This window comes from Bombus huntii, chromosome 11 (genome assembly GCF_024542735.1).
Source record: "Bombus huntii isolate Logan2020A chromosome 11, iyBomHunt1.1, whole genome shotgun sequence".
In the NCBI taxonomy this organism is placed as follows: domain Eukaryota; kingdom Metazoa; phylum Arthropoda; class Insecta; order Hymenoptera; family Apidae; genus Bombus; species Bombus huntii.
The window spans coordinates 10,704,284-10,724,931 of NC_066248.1; the positions used below are offsets into that span (position 1 = coordinate 10,704,284).

Genomic DNA, 20,648 nt, shown 5'->3' on the forward strand with positions numbered 1-20,648 from the left:
ATATTATGTATGAGCCAGGAAGTTTATTCATACCTGCTGATACTTATACACAGATTCGTATGTACGGTTGTTATCTACAATTGCATGCTGCACGTACCTCCATCAGATGGCAGCACCTCGTTAAAAACACCAACTGTTTTGACGATAATAGTTTAATAAGTGATTACATTTTTTTAAAAGCCGCATGAGTATTAACGAGAAAAGAATTGTACAGTGTTTCCTGAGCAGCATCACGTTCTTCTGTGTTTAATCTGTGTTAAAAACGAAGTTATCAATGAAAGCATAACGTATCAAAAAGCGTTACGGAAAAAGACTTTCAAAAACTGATATATTTATAAAGTTTTCCATTGAATGAAATCCGATAATAAGATATATTTCCTACAAGCTATATATAGCTTTAAAAGCGATGAATTGTTCCAATGGAAATAAATATTACATTACGAATGTTGATAATATTTTGTGAGGTTATGTTTTTGTTAAATCGAACATTTTTCAATCTCTGGTAAAAAAAAAAAAAAAAAAAAAAAAAAAACACGTGGAAGAAACAGGAATCCCGCGTATGCCATTTAAATAATGTGCGACTAATATCGTATTTAAATACAGTCTTAAACAATCGTCGCTTTTTTCCTATTTGGATCAACGGAAAATCGTGAGTACGTTGGTCAATTATCTCATACTTTAAGTCTTGGCAAAATTTGTTACGTAACAATGTTGTAAGCCTTAATTGAACGACGAATTATCGTACAATCACGTTAAAAAGTACAATATAAAAATCACTCGCACAAAATTATTCTCATTAATGAGTGTAATGAATCTTTAACAGGAGTATATTTAAAAAACACGAAAAAGAGCCTGCATTGGAGGGACCGAAAAAATGCTATTCAACGGAACATTCTTGTTTATGTACGAAATCTTTCAAGGATTGCGTAATACGTTCGCGCTAGTGACACGCTTTTTCTTTCCCGTTGCAGGAGTCGACTTCATTTTCTTCAATTGTTTCTTCTTCTTATATTTCTTCTTTGAGGCTCTTTGAGTACGAGAATCGATGGAGTCGTTTTCCGACGAAAAACTGTCGCACAAAGGAACGATTAGGGGTTGCAATTGTATGTGGGATCGTGAATGCGATTGCAAATGCAATTGAGATTTCGTAACACTCGATATTTTTCCACCGTTAGAAACAGTGCAGGTGGCGCAACTTTTCCGGTGCTTCCTTCGAGATTCAATTTTGTGCTGTCGCGTTTGAATCTTTGAAGGTACTTCAAGCGTGACTAGTTTTAAAGAGTCTGCTTTAATTGTTAAAAAGGATGTTTTGCGGTGGCACATTTCTTCTACTCTAGAATTTAGATTAACTATCTTCTGCCACTTCAGAGGAGACTTCTTTTTCCTTGGCTTCTGCTCAGCATCTTGCCGCTGCGATTCCACTCTCAAACTACTGTCTTTTGAACGCATCGTATCTTCACGTTTATATTTATTTTGTATTTCTTTCATGTTGTCTTCCGTATCAATATATTCGACAAATTGCAATTTTTTGCTGCCTCTGAAATAAAAATAACTTGGAACATTCGTCGATAATGTAACAGAGCTTTACGTACTTCAGTAATATTTTATTATTCATTTTATTTTTGGTTAACGCCATATTGGATATTCCCCAGCTTAATGGTCCCTTTGGAATAGGATGATGATAGTTGACTCTTTTATCGATATTTTCTGCGACGTTCAGTGGAACTCCCATCCATATTTGTTGCCGCAGTGAACTGAGCTTAATTTGTATATCTTGACTTCTTAACGAAACAGGCGAACGATGTCTTAATGTCCTACATAAATTAAGATTTAAACAAAGAAGCTTCCATTTTTTAAATCTACTTTGGTCAGAATATCTTATTTTAATATCCCTTTACCTAACCAAGCGAAGACAATGGGATCGTCTGTTCGCCTTCGGTTCTTCCTTATCGACATTGATATTCTCAGCTAAGGACATGCTACGAGGTCTCGCTATTTCCGGTAAGATTAATCTATCACTGGAGATTTCCTTTGTTTCTTTATCCACGAATTGATTAGTTTCTTCTTTGCAATTGTCGCGAATTCTTGCTGAGAAACCTAAACATAATTTCTCTTATTTCTTTCAATTTATATTTAATAATATTTCAATGGTGTGGTTTTACGTTCTGGCCTCGTCAGTCCTTCATCTGCTGAATCAATATAGTCACACAAATCGCTGCCAGGGTCCAGAGTTGGTAAATCCATTACTGCTCTTCTAGTCTAAACGTCAACCCGTCTAATTAGTAAGTACTCATTTCAAATGAACGTGTTTTACTTACAGAAAGAAAGTATCAAAGATATTTCAAATTTTACCAGCATTCGTTTGCGTCGAAGGTAGCTTCTGTTAACGGTGATTCCCTTTTTGCTTTTTCCTTTTGCTAGTTCTAAACTCCGAGGAGGAATAAATGTTGGCGTAGGTGGTGGTGCGCATAAATATTGCGGAGAAACAAGTGGTTCCTTCAAAGTATAGGTCCATGTACCTTCTGGAAATTGTATTTCTTGTTCCTCTGAGATTGAACTATCAGACGTGTCGCCTTCGTCGCTGATTAAGATATAGGTATAATTGAATCGAACATGGTTCGAATAAAAAGTACGCTGCGATTAATGTTGAAAAGTACCTGGAGTAGTCGGTTAAATCGATATTCGTCGGTTCTTCGGCATTGGAGCCACCCTTCATTAACCTAGTAATTATTTTGTTCCGTAGCTTTTCCTTCCAGTGCGTAATTTACCATCATTTAAATCCAATGAAAAATATATACAAAGCAAGAAGCAACGTTAAGAAGATTTTCTGTTGTTATGATGAGTTAAACGATTATTATGTTTACCTTGATGGGATCTGGATCAAAGAAATCCAATAGAGTTTCACAGAATACTTTTCCAATTTGCTCGTAATCCTGAGTAGAAAAATGCGTGCCTGATCTAGAGCCTATTTTCGTCCCTCCCATTGACGCTTCCATTGTGTAACTATTCTGCACTCCCATAGACCATACTACGACTCTTCCCGTACCTTCTTTACCTTTCTCCACGTGAAATTTGCAGTTTTCAAAAGAGAACTAAAAATCGAGTGCTTCTTAATACATTTGACTTTACTTAAACATAGGAGAAAAAAGCATATGATCTGTATCGGATCGACTACTTTGTCAGCTGCGTTCTTGTGTAACATCAGAGGAAACACTTGTTCGGAGAGTCTCGCCTGTGAAGCGGTTCTTTTACTCTCGCAGCCATAAACAAATATATTATGTTTTCTGGAGTGAGCGTGTAAATCACAATAAATGGCCACTCCGCATTCTTCCAGTAATCGTCGAATCATTAACTTTGTATGCCAGACTGAAGGGTAACTTTCTCTCATTACAGTTCTATATTGTCTATTCAAATCTTTCCCCGATAACGAGCAACGATTGTTGCCAACAATAACGCCATCCGGATTTAGCATAGGAATCAGCTTGAATACGAATCTTTCTCGTAGTACCTGCGTTGTTAAAGTCTTGTTACATCTTAAAATAAAAAAAAAAAAAAAAAAAAAGGAAGAAAAAGAAAAAACTAAATTAAGATCAAGATTATGTCGAGCATATACTCTGGCTTGATTCGATTCTCCGGTTAAAAAATCAATAATTCCTTTCATCGTCCAACTAGATGGAGTTTCTCCAGGGTGAACTCGTGCCGTGATAACTATGCCTCTTTTTCTTCGTACCACATCGTCGTAAGTAGGCGCAGTGATAGTCAAGTAATAGACTCCATTTCCGGCAAGTGTACGACACAATAGTCGTAATTTCGCATATCTAGATTTTATAGGATCTGCCGCTAGTTTGGCAAGATATTCCTAAAAATTGGAACATTTTTTCTTTCTTCCTATGTCGGTCTATTAGGATCCTGCTAATCGTATCGTCTGTTGCATGTCTGATTCAAATTATTTATATTCACTGTGTCTCCAACAACAATCGTCAACGAATATTAATCGTTTCGGTTGTACGTACAAACAGACTATTTATAAAAAGATATAGCAAAGGATGAAACTTGTATTTGTATTACCTGTAGGTCGGTATAGGTGTATGGATAACAATGTGCCAAATAAACAGTGTCCCTGTCATGAGGAAAGGAGACGTTGAATGTCAGTGTGTGCCTTTCTTTTTCTTCGTTGCTTCTGGGAAGAAAGATACATCTAATAAAAATTACGAGAACACTCGAGGATATTGAAATTATGATAACGTACGATGAATCATTCTTGTAATAAGCGATATTCTCTCCGCATCTCCTCCAACCAACGGCACGCTTCTTTGCGTCTTCGGTCGAGTACAAGAGTGGCCGAAGACCTTCATTGTATAGACTTTCCTCTTTGCAAAGGTTCACAATGGACAATCTGAAATTGTTTTAAACGAATATTTGTAATAAATATACTGTGGATATTTATGCATTTATGCATCAAAATATACATAATGGACATAATACGCAAAATATTTAAAATAAAATACTCATAAAATTTAGCGAGTGGAACAAATTTTTCTCTATTTTTGTAAAAAGCATGGATTTGTATAAAGAAAATTAATTAAATTTCAAAATTGAATGTTTACCTGTAATTCGTTCTGCTCCTCGTATTTGATATCCTGAAGTAATACCATTGGGTATGTCTTTGAGTATAAAGATCTTTTCTAAGATACAATTGATAATACGTGTCAGTGATCTTCACAACTTTGCAAAGGTTGCCAGATTCGAAACGAGATTCAAAATGTAAATCGGTGTCAGTTTCCATTAGGTCAGACACTTTGGTCAATAAGAACATATTGCTATTAGTCTCGACGTTCTTCGATTCGTTTCCATTTGAATCGGCTGAAAATTCTGTTGGTAACGGTGTGATCGTGCTTCCACCCACACAAGATCTACTAAACTGTTGGTCATTGAACGAATAATTGATTCTTCCTTCAAATTGTAATTGTTACAATAATTATTATCGTACGAATTATTATAGACTCACGTAACTGGTGACATTGCTTGGATGATATCGAAATATCACAGTTCCAAATTCATCGCCCAATGGTTTTGGCCTTGGTTCCTTCCCGCTTGGCACGTAGAACGGTTCTGGAACGGCTGGAGAGTATTCTATATGCCTAACTCTTTCCGGAAGTACCTAAAGTATTAATTGCTTGATCATTTTGTTCGAATTTTCTTTGTCTTTCCTATATTTCATATATAGGATATTTCAGATTTTTACAATACATTATATGCCTATAATCAAGGAAAAAAGATTAAATAATCACGGAGTATTTAAAGCTTCATTACAATGTTATAATAAAAATAAGAAATACAAAGAGAATACTTCGGCCCCTAATATAACATCTTCCATTTCACGCTAGTTGATTTTTATGTGTGTACGACTTTAAAAAAGATATGTCAAACAAGAATTAATATATCTGGTGAACTGATATAAAGATTGATTCATTAAAACGAAATAAAATCAAAATGAACTTCGTAGAGACACCCTGTATATTTGTTTCATATTATATTGTATACTTGACACTCTGTGGGCCATCTAGCAGTCTCCTGGGTGATTCCGTCTATCATGCAATGAGTATCCAATATGCTCCGAAGAGTTTCTTGCGATTGATCATCTCTGGTTCCAAAAGGCATGGAGAACAGTGATAACTCCGTTTCCCTTCGTGGTGCATCGCATCGTCCTAGCTGCAGCAAGTGCAATTCCTGCAGTTTGTTCAAGTTCGCCAGCGTACTGCCTGTCCCACAACAAACAAACATTTCTATTCTATTTGCTTAAACTAGACGCGCTGCTATCGCTTAAATTTACCAGGGATCGGATGAACCGGAAAAAACATGGCCTGAAGCTCCTTCACCTTGCTATCGGTTAAAAGATCTTTCATTTTTCGTTATCTCCCACCGGCTTCGTCATCTTCCTCTGGTCTGTCGACCTCTTCATTGTTCAACATCGCTGCCTTTCTTCTCTCAAGACTTTTAAATTTATCTTGACTCGAGACACAGTCAACGATCCACAGAATTCTTCCGTCCAATAGGCATTTTTCGATCGTGCTCATTTTTTTATTTTTTTTTTTTTTAGTTTTTTAATCCTTTATTCCTTGTTCTTTTATGTGGAACTTAGTCATCCGTCAGATGAAGCTTTCGACCATTCTTTAAATCGTTCTTTAAATCGTTCTTTAAATCGTTCTTTAAATCGTTCTTTAAATGCATTTCTAGAAGAAGCTTATCGAGAACAGTATCAACTTTAGATGACGTTTCGACTACACAACGTATTGTCTGGACGAATCTAGCGCGTGAACTGTGATCAGGAACTTTGCCCTCCAGAGAAGAGGAACTCGGTAAAAGCTGGCCCGTCCATTGCCTGACAACAGGGAAACGGGGGCGGAGCCAGTAGATTGTTCGAAGCCCTTTCTCGTTCCTCGAGGTTCGTCGCTCTGCTCCTATGGAACATTCGTATCGAACCAAGTTTGGTAGACACGATGTCTGTTTATCGATCTTTTTCAACGCACTTCTGCTTCTCTCTCACGATTGAACTTATTGTTTGTAATCTAATCTAATATTTTATTTGGCTTTTATATTTCCTTAAGTAGTAGTTGCAAGAAGTTGCTCTCTTTTTGCAAGAAGACTCGTGCAAGAACAGATTCATGAAAAATACGATTCCTTATTCTATTCTTTGAATTTTAATGATATTAAATTATTCTCCATCCTTCTGTATCCTCTTTTATATGATATTGATAAACTTATAGAAAATATACAATAATACATAATGGGTTACTTATTATTCAGAGATATTTCAAGATTTCTTAAATCTGTCCAAAAAGTGCTTACAACCGAATATCTGAATCCAATTTATCAAAGATTAATCGTGACAAGGCAATTTGTCAGGAAAGTTGCATTAATTTCAAGGAATTCGTCTTCGGAGTTTTCTCGGGCATTCTTGCGCTTAGTCACACGAAACAGCCAAGCAATTTATATCCCTCTCCCTGCGTGCTTCTGAAAATTATTGATCAATCAACGTTTGTCGGAGTAGAGAATGGATGTGCTGCTATTTCCTCGGCAAACGTTCTTTCCGCCAATCAATGAGCTTTCAATTGATAGATCGAAATGAATTAACTTTCTATTTATCAGCAATTATTCTCCTCCAACCAAATATGTACTTTACAATTTTTATATAACGAGGGTAATGTTCTACGGTTAATAACATCCAGTTTTATTTTTTATAGATAGTCCCTGTTAATCATCGCTTTGTTTGAAATTTTGGAAGAAAAGAAGAATTTTTTAAAGATGGGTCGTACAGTGACGGTAGCAGTTTGTTCGCTGAATCAGTGGGCACTGGATTTCGATGGGAATTCCAGAAGAATCTTGCAAAGTATTCAAGAGGCTAAAGATGCTGGCGCTACTTATAGAAGCGGACCAGAGCTAGAAATTTCGTAAAATTTTCTTTTTAAAAGACAAAAGAATAATACAATATTATAACTAGATGTGGATTTTGTGCATTTATGGGAAATTTAAAAGCGGAAGAATGCACAGAATGCATATGAAACACAAAAATGTCTAAAATATCTAAAATAAAGTATTTGTTATATCTAGAGAGTGGGACAAATTTTTATCTGGATATCGTCTGTTTTTATTCATAAAATTCATAAAATTCGTTTGCATAAACATCCGCAGTCTAATTATAAGATAGTAAAGAATCTTTATTTTTTTAAATTATGAAAAGATACATACTATTAATTCTGTGGAATAGTGGTTACAGTTGCGAGGATCATTTCTACGAGTCAGATACATTACTTCACAGCTGGGAAGTACTCGCAACGATTCTTAAATCACCGGCTGCCGAGGACATGCTGGTAGATGTTGGTATGCCGGTCATGCACAAGAATGTGACGTACAACTGTAGAGTGGCATTCCTGAATCGACGAATTCTGCTTATCAGACCCAAGATGCAATTGTGCGAGGATGGCAATTATAGAGAATCCAGGTGGTTCTCGCCGTGGACCAAGGTCATTCTTTCAGATTGCACGCGCGATGCATAAGAAATCCGAATAGTTCTTGACCTTCTAGTCTTAGGCTTGATACCGAGCGTCTGTCTACAAGTGCTAATTGCTTATGCAGGAACGCACGGTGGAGGACTACTTTCTGCCTAGAATGATATCTCAGATCACTAACCAGACAGTGGTGCCGTTTGGCGATGCTGTTATTTCAACCAGGGACACGTGCGTAGGTTTCGAAATTTGCGAAGAACTCTGGAGTCCAATGAGCAATCATATTCCAATGTGCTTGGATGGTGTTGAAATTATCGCAAATGGTAATGGACAAAACAATGTACAAGCACTTATATATACGTGTATTTACATCGGTAAACACATGTATCACATTTCAAAATGTATACTACATACAAAATGTATACATGTATACCTACGTTATAACAGTGTTTACTTATTGCACTGTTTTTTTAACCGAATAAAATATTAAATCTAAAATCGCTTTTAGAACATGAAGTAGAAAATTTATGTGGTCAAAAGCTTTTTTTTACTACTGTGTATTTATTTTTTACTTTGTAGCTTATATATATGATCTCAATTTTTTCTCTTGAAGGTAGTGGATCATATTTCGAACTACGGAAAGCTTATGTCACCGTAGACTTAGTTAAGTCGGCTACGTTCAAATCAGGTGGATGTTACATGTTCAGTAACTTGAGAGGATGTGATGGTTCTAGATTATACTTCAGTGGTGGATCCTCTATTACTTTGAATGGTCAAATCTTGAATCGTGGTAAACAGTTTGCATTGGATGAAGTGGAAGTCATTGTGGCAACCTTTGATCTCGAGGATATAAGGTTTGTAATATTCATTCTTTAATGAATTCAACTTTCGTTTTGAGTTAATTGTTTTCTTCTTCCATAGGAGTTATAGAAATAACATTAGGTCAAGGTCTCATCTAGCTGCTAGACAACCAAGCTATCCACGCATAAAGGTGGATTTTGCTCTAACTTCCGATATTTTGATTTCAATTCCTCCAGATCGACCGATCGATGTGGACTTAGGTCCTTATGAAGATGAAAACGCAACAGGAAAACTTGTTTATCATGTACCAGATGAAGAAATTTCGTTGGCCCCTGCATGCTGGCTCTGGGACTATCTAAGGTTCGATACTTTATTCATAATTAAATATTTATTTATTATTTATTTATTTATTTACTATCGCCTTTTTGTAAAAGGCGTTCTTGCCAAGGTGGATTTTTCTTACCCTTAAGTGGTGGTGTCGATTCTGCGTCATCAGCGTGCATGGTTTATTCCATGTGTGATATGATCGTGGATTCGGTTAACAAAGGAGGTACGTGTTATTTTTGTATTATCATTAGAGGACGTACTTAATGAATGTCTCCAATTAGACGCACAAGTATTGTCAGACATCAGGAAAATAGTCGGAGACTGTGAATATGTACCGACTGATCCAAAACAGCTGTGCAACACCCTTCTTGTCACATGCTATATGGGTACTGAAAATTCATCGGCCGAAACAAAGGCGCGAGCAGCTGAACTCGCTAATCAGATTGGCTCTTATCATCACAGTATAGTAATCGATGTTGCTGTGTCTGCCATTCTAACGATTTTCCAACAAGTTACTAAGCTGACACCGAGATTTAAGGTGCAAGGAGGGTCTCCTAGAGAAAATTTAGCTCTGCAGAATATCCAGGTTGATTTCTGCTATTATATTTATCATCCTTGTGAGAGACAAATAAGTTTTTAATTATTTTAAATTTTTTAAGGCACGCTTGAGAATGGTGATAGCTTATCTGTTTGCCCAATTGATGCTCTGGGTCAGAGGACGACCGGGTGGTCTTCTGGTATTAGGGAGCAGTAACGTTGATGAAGCGCTTCGTGGGTATTTTACCAAATATGATTGCAGCAGTGCCGATATCAATCCTATCGGTGGAATTGCAAAAAACGACTTAAAGTCATTCCTTTCTTACTTTAGGTCAATATTAAAACTGGTATCCTTCTAAGATAGTTATTTTGACACATATAAGATCAACCATTATGTTTATTTTAGGAGAAAACATGGAATAACTGCTTTAGATAAAATCTTAGACGCTCCTGCTACCGCGGAATTGGAACCTCTTCAAGGAGGACAGCTTGCGCAGCTTGATGAGATTGATATGGGTATGACGTACAAGGAGCTTGGTATTTTTGGACGTTTAAGAAAACAGGATTGTGCAGGTCCCTTCACAATGTTCTGCAGACTCGTCCACATGTGGGATAAATGTACCTCAAAAGAAGTAAATATAGTTATAATTAGCAGCAGCCATTGTTGCTACAGATATTTTTAAATTTGAATTCACTTATAGGTGGCAGATAAAGTGAAACACTTTTATAGATGTTATGCTATAAATCGTCATAAAATGACTATCTTGACACCATCTTGTCACGCCGAGACTTATAGTCCCGACGACAATAGATTCGATCATCGACCTTTCTTGTACAATCATACATGGAAATGGCAGTTTAACGCAATCGACGAACAGGTTGGTTATGTTAGATTATAAAGCATGTAGTTAAAATGAAACTTATAATAATCATTGAAATAAAACAATTGATCGTAGGTGAAAGGTCTTCTCAACGAGGAGAAATCACCAAGAGGTCGAAAGGACGTGCCGAAAGTACCTGCGAAGCCCAGATTCATGCCGTTCAGCTCCGTAATCAGTAGTGAGTAAATAAAAAAAAAAAAAAAGACAAGTGTACGATATCGCTGATGAAGCTCGAGTCGTGGAGGGGACGAAAGCACCGTGAAATCGTTTCTACGTGATCGATTTCCTTGCTTGTTTACCGAGCTAAACAGCGTTAATCGACGAATAAACACCGATCTCGCAGAGTCGAAGTCGAGCAGGCCGCCGACAAACGACCATCCAGTAATTTTGACCCACCGTGCGCATACTCGTTCGTTGCATCTCTACCGAGGAATCATCACACACCGGCATCATTCTCTGTTGCAGATAAAACACATCCTGGAGTAGTAGTTTAACCGTAGCAGTATCTCTGTCTCTTATCATTTTGATATTGCAGCCTTGCGAGCGCATCGAAACGCAAGTTTGGTAGCTGACCATTTATGCGTCCGACCAGTTCCTTGTATCATCGGCACTGTTTCTTCCGTTAGAGATTCCTCCACGAAGAATCTTTGGCTACGCTTTGCTATAAAGAGATTGGTGAACGGAAGGATTGCATGAATCCTAGATTGTATTATATTAATGCAACTAATGAGCAGAAATACAAATATTAAAGATATGCAAATTCCACATATATACATATATTTATATAAATTGTGTGTAATTAGTTCTTAATACCTATGATCATCCTCTTCAGACGTTTCATATATAAGGTATTAAAAATAAACATAATTGCAGAAATAAATCGACACGTGTGCATATAATATTACTTTTATTATTTCTTCTATTTCTACATACACAGACAGCGCGTATTCACAATTCGTTAAATTTAGCATCAATGAATGACGACAGGGTTGAGAGCCTAGATCAGTGTCTATGTGTGATGTAAAACATCATAATGTATTATTAGTATTGCTTGACACTTTAAGATTTCAAATTCTCGAAGATTCGTCATACACAGTATATTGAACAGTCGTGCGAAACACACTCATTTCTATCTTTCACGCATACGATAGTCATTTGACACTCATTCAAAAATTCGAACGTACATGGCGCGCGTTATTAATAGCATGTGATAACGTTGATATATATATATTTTTCTAATTTATATATCTATCTATCTGCATATCTATATTTTGTATAGATATATAGGTATATAGATAATGCATATACAGATATATATTTATATATTTCTAAATTATTAATAAAGTCAATATATAATCAGAATTATTAATTGAGGAGAAATAGCGATATTAATAATAACATAACATTAAACAGTTGGAAAATATAATATTGCAATAATACTAGAAGAGGGAAAGGTGATAGAGTGTCCTGACGCGTCTTGAAAGGTCAAGATAAATAACTATTGGTGAATATTGGTGCAAATGATAGTGGATATAAAATGGAGATTTGTATTAATAATGATAGTAGCAATATCTTAATGCTAGTTTTGAACAATACTGGATGTAAATTAAATAATCATAATAGAAATAATAATATTTATTAATACTTATATAATAATAATTATATAATAATATTATATTAAAATTAAAATACAATAATATTAGAAATAAAATAGTATTAGTTATAATTAATAGACTACCACGAGAAGTACTATAATTCCCGAGTATTGTCAAGATATAATATAGCGAAAAATAGTATACATTATCGATACAAAAAAAAAAAAAGGTACCAAATAATCAAAGGTTTAAGACTGTTTCCGTTTCGTGCAACCTAATTAATATTTGCTATATACAATAGTTGCGCTATTTGTCCGCACGATATACTATAAAATGATAAACAATGTTGAAAATACTCTAATAATTATCTGCATGTGAACACTATTTACACTTTGTGAATTTGCTGGAAACTTATCTGTATTCGGAGGAAAATATCACAACTTAAATGTACGTTTCGAAACGTGTTGTTCATTGTATTTATTTCAGCTCTTATATTGTTGCTTTGCCTGAGTGAAAAGAAATGAATAAGTGATGTAATTGAACTGCAATATGTCCTAGTATGTATATATCCCAATATTCAAATAACATCTCAATAAAGCAACGATAAGATCTCGAGGATTTTAAACGGTTTTTAGATTTTAAAATCGATTTAGATTTCGAAAGATTGATTTGTTTAACGGCAAAATATGATAGATTAAGATTTATAAGAACATTATATCGATTGTGCAGTTTAGTCAGAATCCAATTGGTGTTTCTAAAAGTGTATATACCCGTTTCGCGGAGTACAATTCGGTTTGCTACCAGCAGATCTTCCTATTTGCATAACCTGGATTTAAGCTTTCGCGAAATTATGTATAAGTGCCTCGATGATGACTCGGATTGTTACTTTATCGATAAATCGTATCGCGAACAGATTCGTACGCTGTTATACATGTATCGCCTAAGTAATCATATAACCTACCACCATAGAATTGCACGAAACCCCATTATGTTTGTCTGTATATGCACTGCCTTTTTGGCGTTTGTCAATATATTAATTTTACTAAGAAATTAAAAGTAATAAAACCTTTGACATATAAAAAAATTTGATATATAAAATGAATAATATCGAATTTAAAATAAAAAAGAATGTTAACGATTGAAATCAGAAAATAAATAGAAGAAGGGGATTTTCTGTATACAGAAAACACCGTGAAGAATTATGTATATGTATATCGTGTAATCTCACTTTACTATGACAGTGCTCGTCCCATAAAAGAACCAAGGTGCAATAAGCGAAATCTTGTGCGCGGAGGAATGAGTAAAATTGTTATTATATCACAGATTTCCCAAAGCGCGTACCGATAGGCGTCTATTATTTAAAAGAAAAGAACAAACAAAAAATTTCTTTTTGCATTCCCCTTTTCTCCGAAATACCTCAGTCGAAACGCAACGATTGGAAATAAGAACAATTATCTCAAGACACGATATGTTTACCAAAATATGTATCGTTATCTCGGTGTAACGAAAATTTGAGAAATACCTGACACAGGTCTCGTGCAAATGTCAGATACTTCTACGTAATTGTTTACCCTCTAAGTCGGAAAGCAACGTAACTTGCCGTGTATTGCTAAAGGAAAAAAAAACGTTCTAAAAAGGACCGCGTAATCCCATCTCGCGGTAAGGAAATCTTGTCGACGAGAAGAAATGGTCATCATTCCTGAAACGTTCGATCCGAGTCTTTGGGTATAATTTTTTTTTTTCTTCGCAACTTTGACTTTCGTCTTTTTTTGTAACCTAAATATCATAGTCTACACATATACATATATTATATATCTACCTATACGTGGTTGATGAAACCTTATGCGTCAGTTATCGTGTACTCAATAAGGCAATACTGTGTATGCAAATATGCTTTCTTTCTTTTTATTTTTTTTATGCCTATGCTCTGGGATTCACGGGTCAGTACAAATCTCGTGGATAATTATGAGATTCACGTGATTCTCGCAATTAATCTGATCGTCATCGGCCCTCGACGCCGTCGTGTATCACCGCTTAAGGGGGCCATCTGCAGGTACTTTTCGCGCGACGTTTATTTCAAGATGCGTTTGATGGCCTTCCAGTTGAGTAGCTAAAAAATCGTAGTGAGCCTTCCTCTTCGTTCTTCTTTCCTCCGTTTCTTTTTCCTCTTGTTTGTCTTCTCGCTGTCTTTGTAGTCATCATCACAAGCTGGAAGCCCGACTCAGGTGCAACAATGTCGTGGCACGTTGAAGAGGTGCTTCGAGGCTTTTCGAGGCTGATTTTACGCAGCTGTCCGTATTCCGCGAGTCCCGTTGCAACAGGCCACCCTGAAGAGTTACATGACGAAGAACAATTTCGTGTTCTTGCTTCTGCTATTCTTTTTGTTCGAATAACAGATTTCTTTTTCCTCGTCTCTCTTCACGTACCCTACACATCATCTTATTATATTTATCTATACATATATTTATATATAAACATATATCCTTTTGTTCTATCTCTTATGAATTTATTATCGTTTACTATTTCGATCAACTTTGTATTTCTTCCCACCCTCCCCTGCCTATCTATCTAACTTCGTAATTTTAAACGTTGTTTCTTTTTTTTTGTCTACCAAGGAACGGAGAAACACACGGTACAAAATCAAACAATTACCGATCACGTTCTCGTTACCTCTTATGATTGTTTCTTTTTCTATTATTTATATTTATATTATTCTATTATTTATTTATACGACGGTATTATTGGAGTCTATCTGCGCACCTGGAGCAACATGTTGGCAAAATTGCTGTTGGTAAATTTGAAATGTCGCTTATCATAGAACTTCAACAAAGCTGGGCTGTATGGGTGTTTGTCTTTCAGATGTAGGTAATGGACCTCTGGCTCCTGCGTCGTATGCCCACATTCTTCGCATACGTATACCTGAATGAAACGAACAGAAATAAAGGCATTAATTAATATCCATTTAATCTTACAATCTTATATCCAGAAATTGGTGTTATATCGCCGCTTTCTTATGTGTTTCTGGTTATTCTCTTTGATAAAAGCTCAAGCTATATAAATTGCAGAACTTTCAAAACTGTTGATTGTAATTACTTCTAGGAAAACTCTACATCTTTTCTTTTATATACCCGTTACGAAGAAAATAGAATTAATGAAGCAAAAAAAAGAAAAGAAAAAATATCAAATGAAGGAAAGGTCTATATTATCGTGCCTATGAATATGAATGTTATTTTGGGTTACAAGGTCTAGAAACAAAAGTGCTGTAAGTAGATTATTACTGCTGCCTCTTGTAACTTTCAGCTACATTTACACACCAAGGTTAATTTTGTTGGTAATATCCTTTGCTGTAAATGTATCAAAGTGCTCCCTATCACTCTCAAGTGTAATTTAACACTGCTAGAGTAAGGATCTGAATCAGCATACGCTATACCTATATTTATAAGTATAAATAAGTTATTTAAGTTATTTGTAAGTATGAAGTATATATAGTATTATAGTATTTATAAGTATAAAGTATATAAAGTATTATAGTATTTATAAGTATAAATACATTATTTATACTTATTTATAAATTAAATAACTTAGATAAGTTATTTATACTTATACTTATTTCGATATATATTTTTATTGCAAATTCAACCACGCGTTTCTCTATTAGATAACGTCAAGAGAAGCTATTGTTTTATAATTATGTCAAGTGATTTACTATTATACAAGACCGTCGTGACTTAAAAAAAGATAGAAAATATTGTTGTATGTTGATTGAATTTTGAACCTTACCTTTGTGCGACGTTCCTTATATGCGTATTGATGTTGAACACCGTGAACCTTAAGGCAGTGACTTTCCAGAGAGCACCTCTGCGTGAAGCTCTTTTCGCAGAGATTACACTTGTACGGACGAACACCGGTGTGTGTCCTGGTGTGCCTCTTCAAATCGAACGTGTCATTGAAACCCTTGCCACAGAATGTGCATAAATAACGTTTTACATCGCTGTGGCATTTCATGTGGCGATTCAACAGTCTTTGCAAGCTGAAATTCTTGGTGCACACGCGGCACGTGAAACGATTTGGATCGTCATCCTGAAAATCAACGAATTTTCTTCATTTATTAAAAATATTCTTCGTGTCATTCTTCATGTTGCGAAGTACATATCAACCGCATGAAATATGTAACAACGACAAAACTGGAACGGTAATCAGAAACTGGGATCTAGGTGTGTAAAGCACTAAATCTACTGCCTGAGGAATGCAAATCTTAATAAAATATGCGATATATGGTGAAGAAAAACATCAAAGAATGACGTTTACCTTGCCAGGCGGAGGTCGAGCTGCTCTCTCTTCCTCGCGAGTAGCCGCAGCCTGTCTCTGACCCTCGATCGCCAGAGGATTCTTAATTCCGTGGCCGCCGTTTACAAACTCCAATTGGCAGTCACCAGGAAGGCCAAGCTGTAACAAAATCACGATTAGCTTTATGTATTAACCCATTTAATCTATTATTTTGTAACTCAATCGGTAATGGATGAAGCACTCTATTTGATTGGCATTGCATAATTGTGCTATCGAGCAAACTTTGATGCGTTTGAATTGATCGAAGTCAAATATTCTACAAATAAGTATCGTTTGGAAGCTTTTAATCATTTATATGGCAGTGTTTAAGCATTTCGGAACATACAGGCATAGGTCTGTTCCTTGCTAGTTTTCATAGAATAGCGTCCTGCGTTTATTATAAAATCATATCTTTTCAAGCACATTTAATGTAACATTTAATGTAAATATATGTGGTCGACTCCAAGAAAGAGAAGAAAGAAGGAAACAAGGAGGAAGAGAAGAAAGAAGGAAGCAAGGAGGAAGAAAAGAAAGAAGGGAGTAGCAAAAAGGAGAAGAAAGAAAGAAGCAAGAAAGCTGAAATATAAGAAGAGACAAAGGACAGTAAGGAGAGAAAGGAGAGGAAGAAAAGGCGGGCTTTCAGATCCACCAACAATGCCATACAGATACTCTTAGCCGTATTCAAGTTCGTAGACGAGAAGTATGCTTTTGCCTGGATCAATTTCGGGTGCTTACCCTTTGCTGTAGTACACCGACCCGTTGCGTCAGTGGTGGTTCTCCGACAGGGCCAGTTGGTTGTACGGTATTTACTGACGCAGAGGACACCGCAGCCGCCGGGCTTGGTGCGTGTTCCATCAGAGCACAGGATGGCGATGTGCTGGTCGAGGCGGCGTCCAAAGAACAGCTAGCAGCTCCTGGGCTTGGTAAGCTCCCACCAACGCTACTGGCAGAATCTAATTCCAAACCTAACATCAATAATATTAAATGGTTAACTTTATCCTTAAATACATTACAGTAAAGCTATGGTTACAGTTGATGTAGGTTCTTTTACTATAGGATATTTGTACAAGCTGTTTTACGAAGGGAAAGAGGCGATATAAACACTAACCGCTACCGGTAAAACTTAATCCTGGACTCAACAGTCCTTGGTGTTGCTGCTGCTGCGGCGGCGGTTGCTGCTGCTGCTGCGGCGGCGGTTGCTGCTGCTGATGCTGTTGGTGCTGCTGGTGCTGGTGCTGGTGTTGGTGCTGTTGGTGTTGTTGCAACTGCACCTGTATCTGTAGCTGTTGCAACTGCGGTTCCGGGTGGTGTTGGGGGTTCTGATTAATGTGAAGCGCGAGCTCTGGGCGTTCCTTGGCGATGGGCTGATAACTTGACTCTGCTGTAGCGTAGGTCAGCCCTAATTTCGAACTGAAATGTTGAGGAACTGCTGTGTAGCTGCTCCTGAACAGAGATGGTTGTTTGTTTGTATTATTTTACGACGGTCGACGAACAACTTTCGAGCGCATCTCATTTGGTTCCTCGGAATCCTTTTTAATAAAGCGAATTTTACAGCTTTCTCTTACGATTCAATGTCCAGTTCAAAGAGCAGTCTCGATTTCCAATGCAACAGAACACGTGACATTCACAAACGTTAGAGAGGCGTATCGCGTGCGAACATCGAAAGCAGCTCGATTCCGAGTAAAGGATTGTTCACGAGTACTTACCTCGACGCGTCGAAGCCTCTGGTTAAGGCCATGCTGTGCTCTGGGAAAGGATCGACGCTCGGTTCTACGGGAGTGGTCATTTGCCCGCTGTCCTGGCCGATTCCACTTCCAGCCGAAGCTGGCGAGTGCAAAGATTCTTCCAGAAGATCGTTGCTACCATCCTCAGCTGGTAGCCTCGGCAAAAATAAATCGGCGGCATCGCTCAGACTCTCAAGAAGAGCGGTATGATCCGAGGGTGAGTTGAAGGTCAAGGTAGCGGTGAACTGAAGAGGATCTACAACGGCGCCCGTCACCATGTCTACCATCATTCCTGTGTCGGTCATATCATAGGCGCCATAATGTCCCGATAGCAAATCGTTTGTTTGTATCTTGTATGCGGATAGATCTTCCTCCTCCTTCAGTGTCAAACCATAAGATGCGCACACATTCTGTAGAAGAGAATATTGCTTGCCCTCTTGGGCATTATATTGAGAATGCTGCGAGTTTATGTCTTGCTGTCCTGCGTCGCAGTCCATTCCTACCGCCGGTGATGGCGTCAAATACCCGTTTCCTGAGACAATCATTTTATTCATGTATTAGTAATTGACTTATGGTATAGTATAGCATATTTATAGATTAGTAATACATTGCGAATATTTGTGTATTCATAATTTTATGAATACAACTAAAGAAATTATACCTAAGGGAGGATTTATATCATCTACTAGTTATTATACATAAGGAACGAATATTTCGTTTTGGATATTTTATATATTATACAGTTTTATATATTATTATACATTATACAAAATATTACTAATTAATCAGTATGTAAATATATAATAAATACAATAGCACTTATCCAGATGTCTTTTGTAGCCATTATTAGCTATCATACCTTGAGTACTGTTGTACTGATTTGCGAAATTTGCCAGATTATTCCCGCCCTTGAGGGACTCATAGAAGGGAGGTAAAGAGCCAGTGGGTGGCGAACTCGGCCCGTAATTTCCGCGACCGTTTCCACCAGGATTCATTCCACCTCCAGCGCCTCCGCCTACAGCTCCACCGCCTCCACTACCACCTGTGACTGCCCCGCCTCCGCAGTAGCTACCACTTCCGCCTGAATTCGAAGAAGAGGAGCTACCGGAGTTGCTAGACCCGTTGCTAGAACCGGAACTCCCGCTGCCACCGGAAGTTGAAGATCTTCCGTGACCTGCTGCTGCGTGAACTACCTGAGGACCAGATAATCTCATGGCTAGAAGAGGCCTGGCAATTGAATTACCAATCGCGCGCGATACTTTTGCACCTTCGCGACCTCGCTCCTCGTCCTCTTCCTTTCTCTTCGGCACAGCGTAATCGATTGGCTGTTCCTGCAAAAATAAGTCCTCTGTGTTAGCTGTCATGATAGATTTTCGCAGGCGGTTACACCAGAATTAATTAGTACATGTATGCGTGAGATAAATAGACAGGAATGCCCTTCCTTCCAGCTTCTATGAATAACAAGCGAGTAATGATTTAAGGATGCACACAACCAACACCTTCTACATTGTTTTAGTTATTTTCGGTCGAGTTATGACATTTTTTTTGTATTTTTTTGTGAATATGGAAAGATCGTTATACATGTGCGGACTGCCATAACTTTCCTGGTACCACTGAAAGTTGACTATTTTTGGGATACAACATAGCTTACACTATTATACACATAACACCATGGAAATGAAATCGTTAAAATTGAGAAACCTTAAAATAAAGAGTAGAGAGGAGCATATTTGTTAACGCAGGTATAACAAGGTAGTATGGACAAAATTCAAGCGACTAGAAATTCAGACCCAGTGAAACATGATGAAGATACCTGTTCCGGTTCGTGAACTTGTGGCACTTCAACCTTATCCTCCCTCCTAGACGTTGACTGACCTTGTGAAGGCACCCTCTGAATGACTGACACTCTAGTCGGTGGTTCGACTCTTGGCGTTTTTGGAGGAGTGTCAGGTCTGGGTAGCACCAGCTTCTCCGATTTCGAGAGAAATTGAGTAGCATCGCTAGAGGAGGGAACGATCGGTGGGCTGCTATATTCCTTACGTTCCGCCCTAGTCAGTACGTGTCCTCTGCTCCCGTATGGTACGTCTCCGCCGAGAATACTCGAGATGAATCGACGCGGCGGTGTATCGGTTGGAGTGCTCGATTGCCATTGTGGCGGTGGAGAAGAAGCTGGACTGCTGCTGCGTAACGATTCCGGGGTCGTTGCTCGATCATCGTCTGTTTTCTCGCGATCTGTATCGTTGAATTCAATATTCTTATGTTTACATAATATTCCCGTGCCGAGTGTTTTTGTTGTGACCATGTTATGTTTGGATTATTGGATTGTTCTGGGAATATTTAGATGCATCATCACGATTGGATGAATCAAAAAAGGCAAAAACAATTAAAAAGATAATAAGTTGATATGAAGCTTCAGCTCTAAAAGCCAATTTTTTTTGTTTTAAACATTCT

General features: G+C 37.3%; 3 protein-coding genes across 13 annotated transcripts in view; 1 reads left to right on the plus strand and 2 right to left on the minus strand.

Annotated features, from left to right (window-relative positions):
* On the plus strand, positions 1-12,607 carry LOC126871026 (glutamine-dependent NAD(+) synthetase). Of its 4 annotated transcripts, none has more exons than XM_050629359.1 (13): positions 1-653; positions 7,245-7,451; positions 7,769-8,024; positions 8,137-8,329; positions 8,620-8,860; positions 8,928-9,167; positions 9,242-9,357; positions 9,416-9,720; positions 9,794-10,002; positions 10,078-10,303; positions 10,373-10,549; positions 10,628-10,730; positions 11,018-12,607. In XM_050629359.1, exons 2-13 carry the CDS (start codon positions 7,306-7,308, stop codon positions 11,044-11,046), a joined length of 2,241 nt encoding a protein of 746 aa, XP_050485316.1. In that variant the 5' UTR covers positions 1-653; positions 7,245-7,305; the 3' UTR covers positions 11,047-12,607. The 4 variants fall into 4 exon arrangements, with proteins under 4 accessions (XP_050485316.1, XP_050485317.1, XP_050485319.1 ...); XM_050629360.1 differs by having other exon boundaries at positions 1-649; XM_050629361.1 differs by lacking the exon at positions 1-653 and adding an exon at positions 6,253-6,445.
* Positions 662-6,051, minus strand: LOC126871022 (cytosolic carboxypeptidase 2-like). 5 transcript variants are annotated; one of them, XM_050629348.1, is made up of 15 exons: positions 5,834-6,051; positions 5,545-5,762; positions 5,009-5,161; positions 4,608-4,921; positions 4,250-4,396; positions 4,069-4,180; positions 3,614-3,859; positions 3,176-3,508; positions 2,865-3,092; positions 2,658-2,749; positions 2,353-2,581; positions 2,163-2,259; positions 1,899-2,097; positions 1,593-1,814; positions 662-1,537 (listed from the first exon to the last, which is right to left on the minus strand). In XM_050629348.1, the coding sequence occupies exons 1-15, from the start codon at positions 5,904-5,906 to the stop codon at positions 916-918; spliced, it is 3,285 nt and encodes a 1,094-aa protein (XP_050485305.1). In that variant the 5' UTR covers positions 5,907-6,051; the 3' UTR covers positions 662-915. The 5 variants fall into 5 exon arrangements, with proteins under 5 accessions (XP_050485305.1, XP_050485303.1, XP_050485304.1 ...); XM_050629346.1 differs by having other exon boundaries at positions 3,176-3,859; XM_050629347.1 differs by having other exon boundaries at positions 4,069-4,396.
* LOC126871025 (transcriptional regulator ovo-like) overlaps positions 12,173-20,648 on the minus strand; it is a 24,524-nt gene continuing 16,048 nt past the window's right edge. The window contains exons 3-11 of one of the 4 annotated variants that reach the window (XM_050629357.1): positions 20,011-20,429; positions 19,057-19,528; positions 18,180-18,729; positions 17,582-17,883; positions 17,209-17,438; positions 16,456-16,593; positions 15,928-16,227; positions 14,908-15,066; positions 12,173-14,474 (exon numbers count right to left, since the gene is read on the minus strand). In XM_050629357.1, the coding sequence (XP_050485314.1) occupies positions 14,349-14,474; positions 14,908-15,066; positions 15,928-16,227; positions 16,456-16,593; positions 17,209-17,438; positions 17,582-17,883; positions 18,180-18,729; positions 19,057-19,528; positions 20,011-20,429 (2,696 nt within the window). In that variant the 3' untranslated portion in view covers positions 12,173-14,348. Of the gene's footprint in view, positions 14,575-14,907; positions 15,067-15,927; positions 16,228-16,455; positions 16,594-17,208; positions 17,439-17,581; positions 17,917-18,179; positions 18,730-19,056; positions 19,529-20,010; positions 20,430-20,648 lie in introns of all 4 variants that reach the window. The other 3 variants (XM_050629356.1, XM_050629355.1, XM_050629358.1) reach the window with 3 other exon arrangements.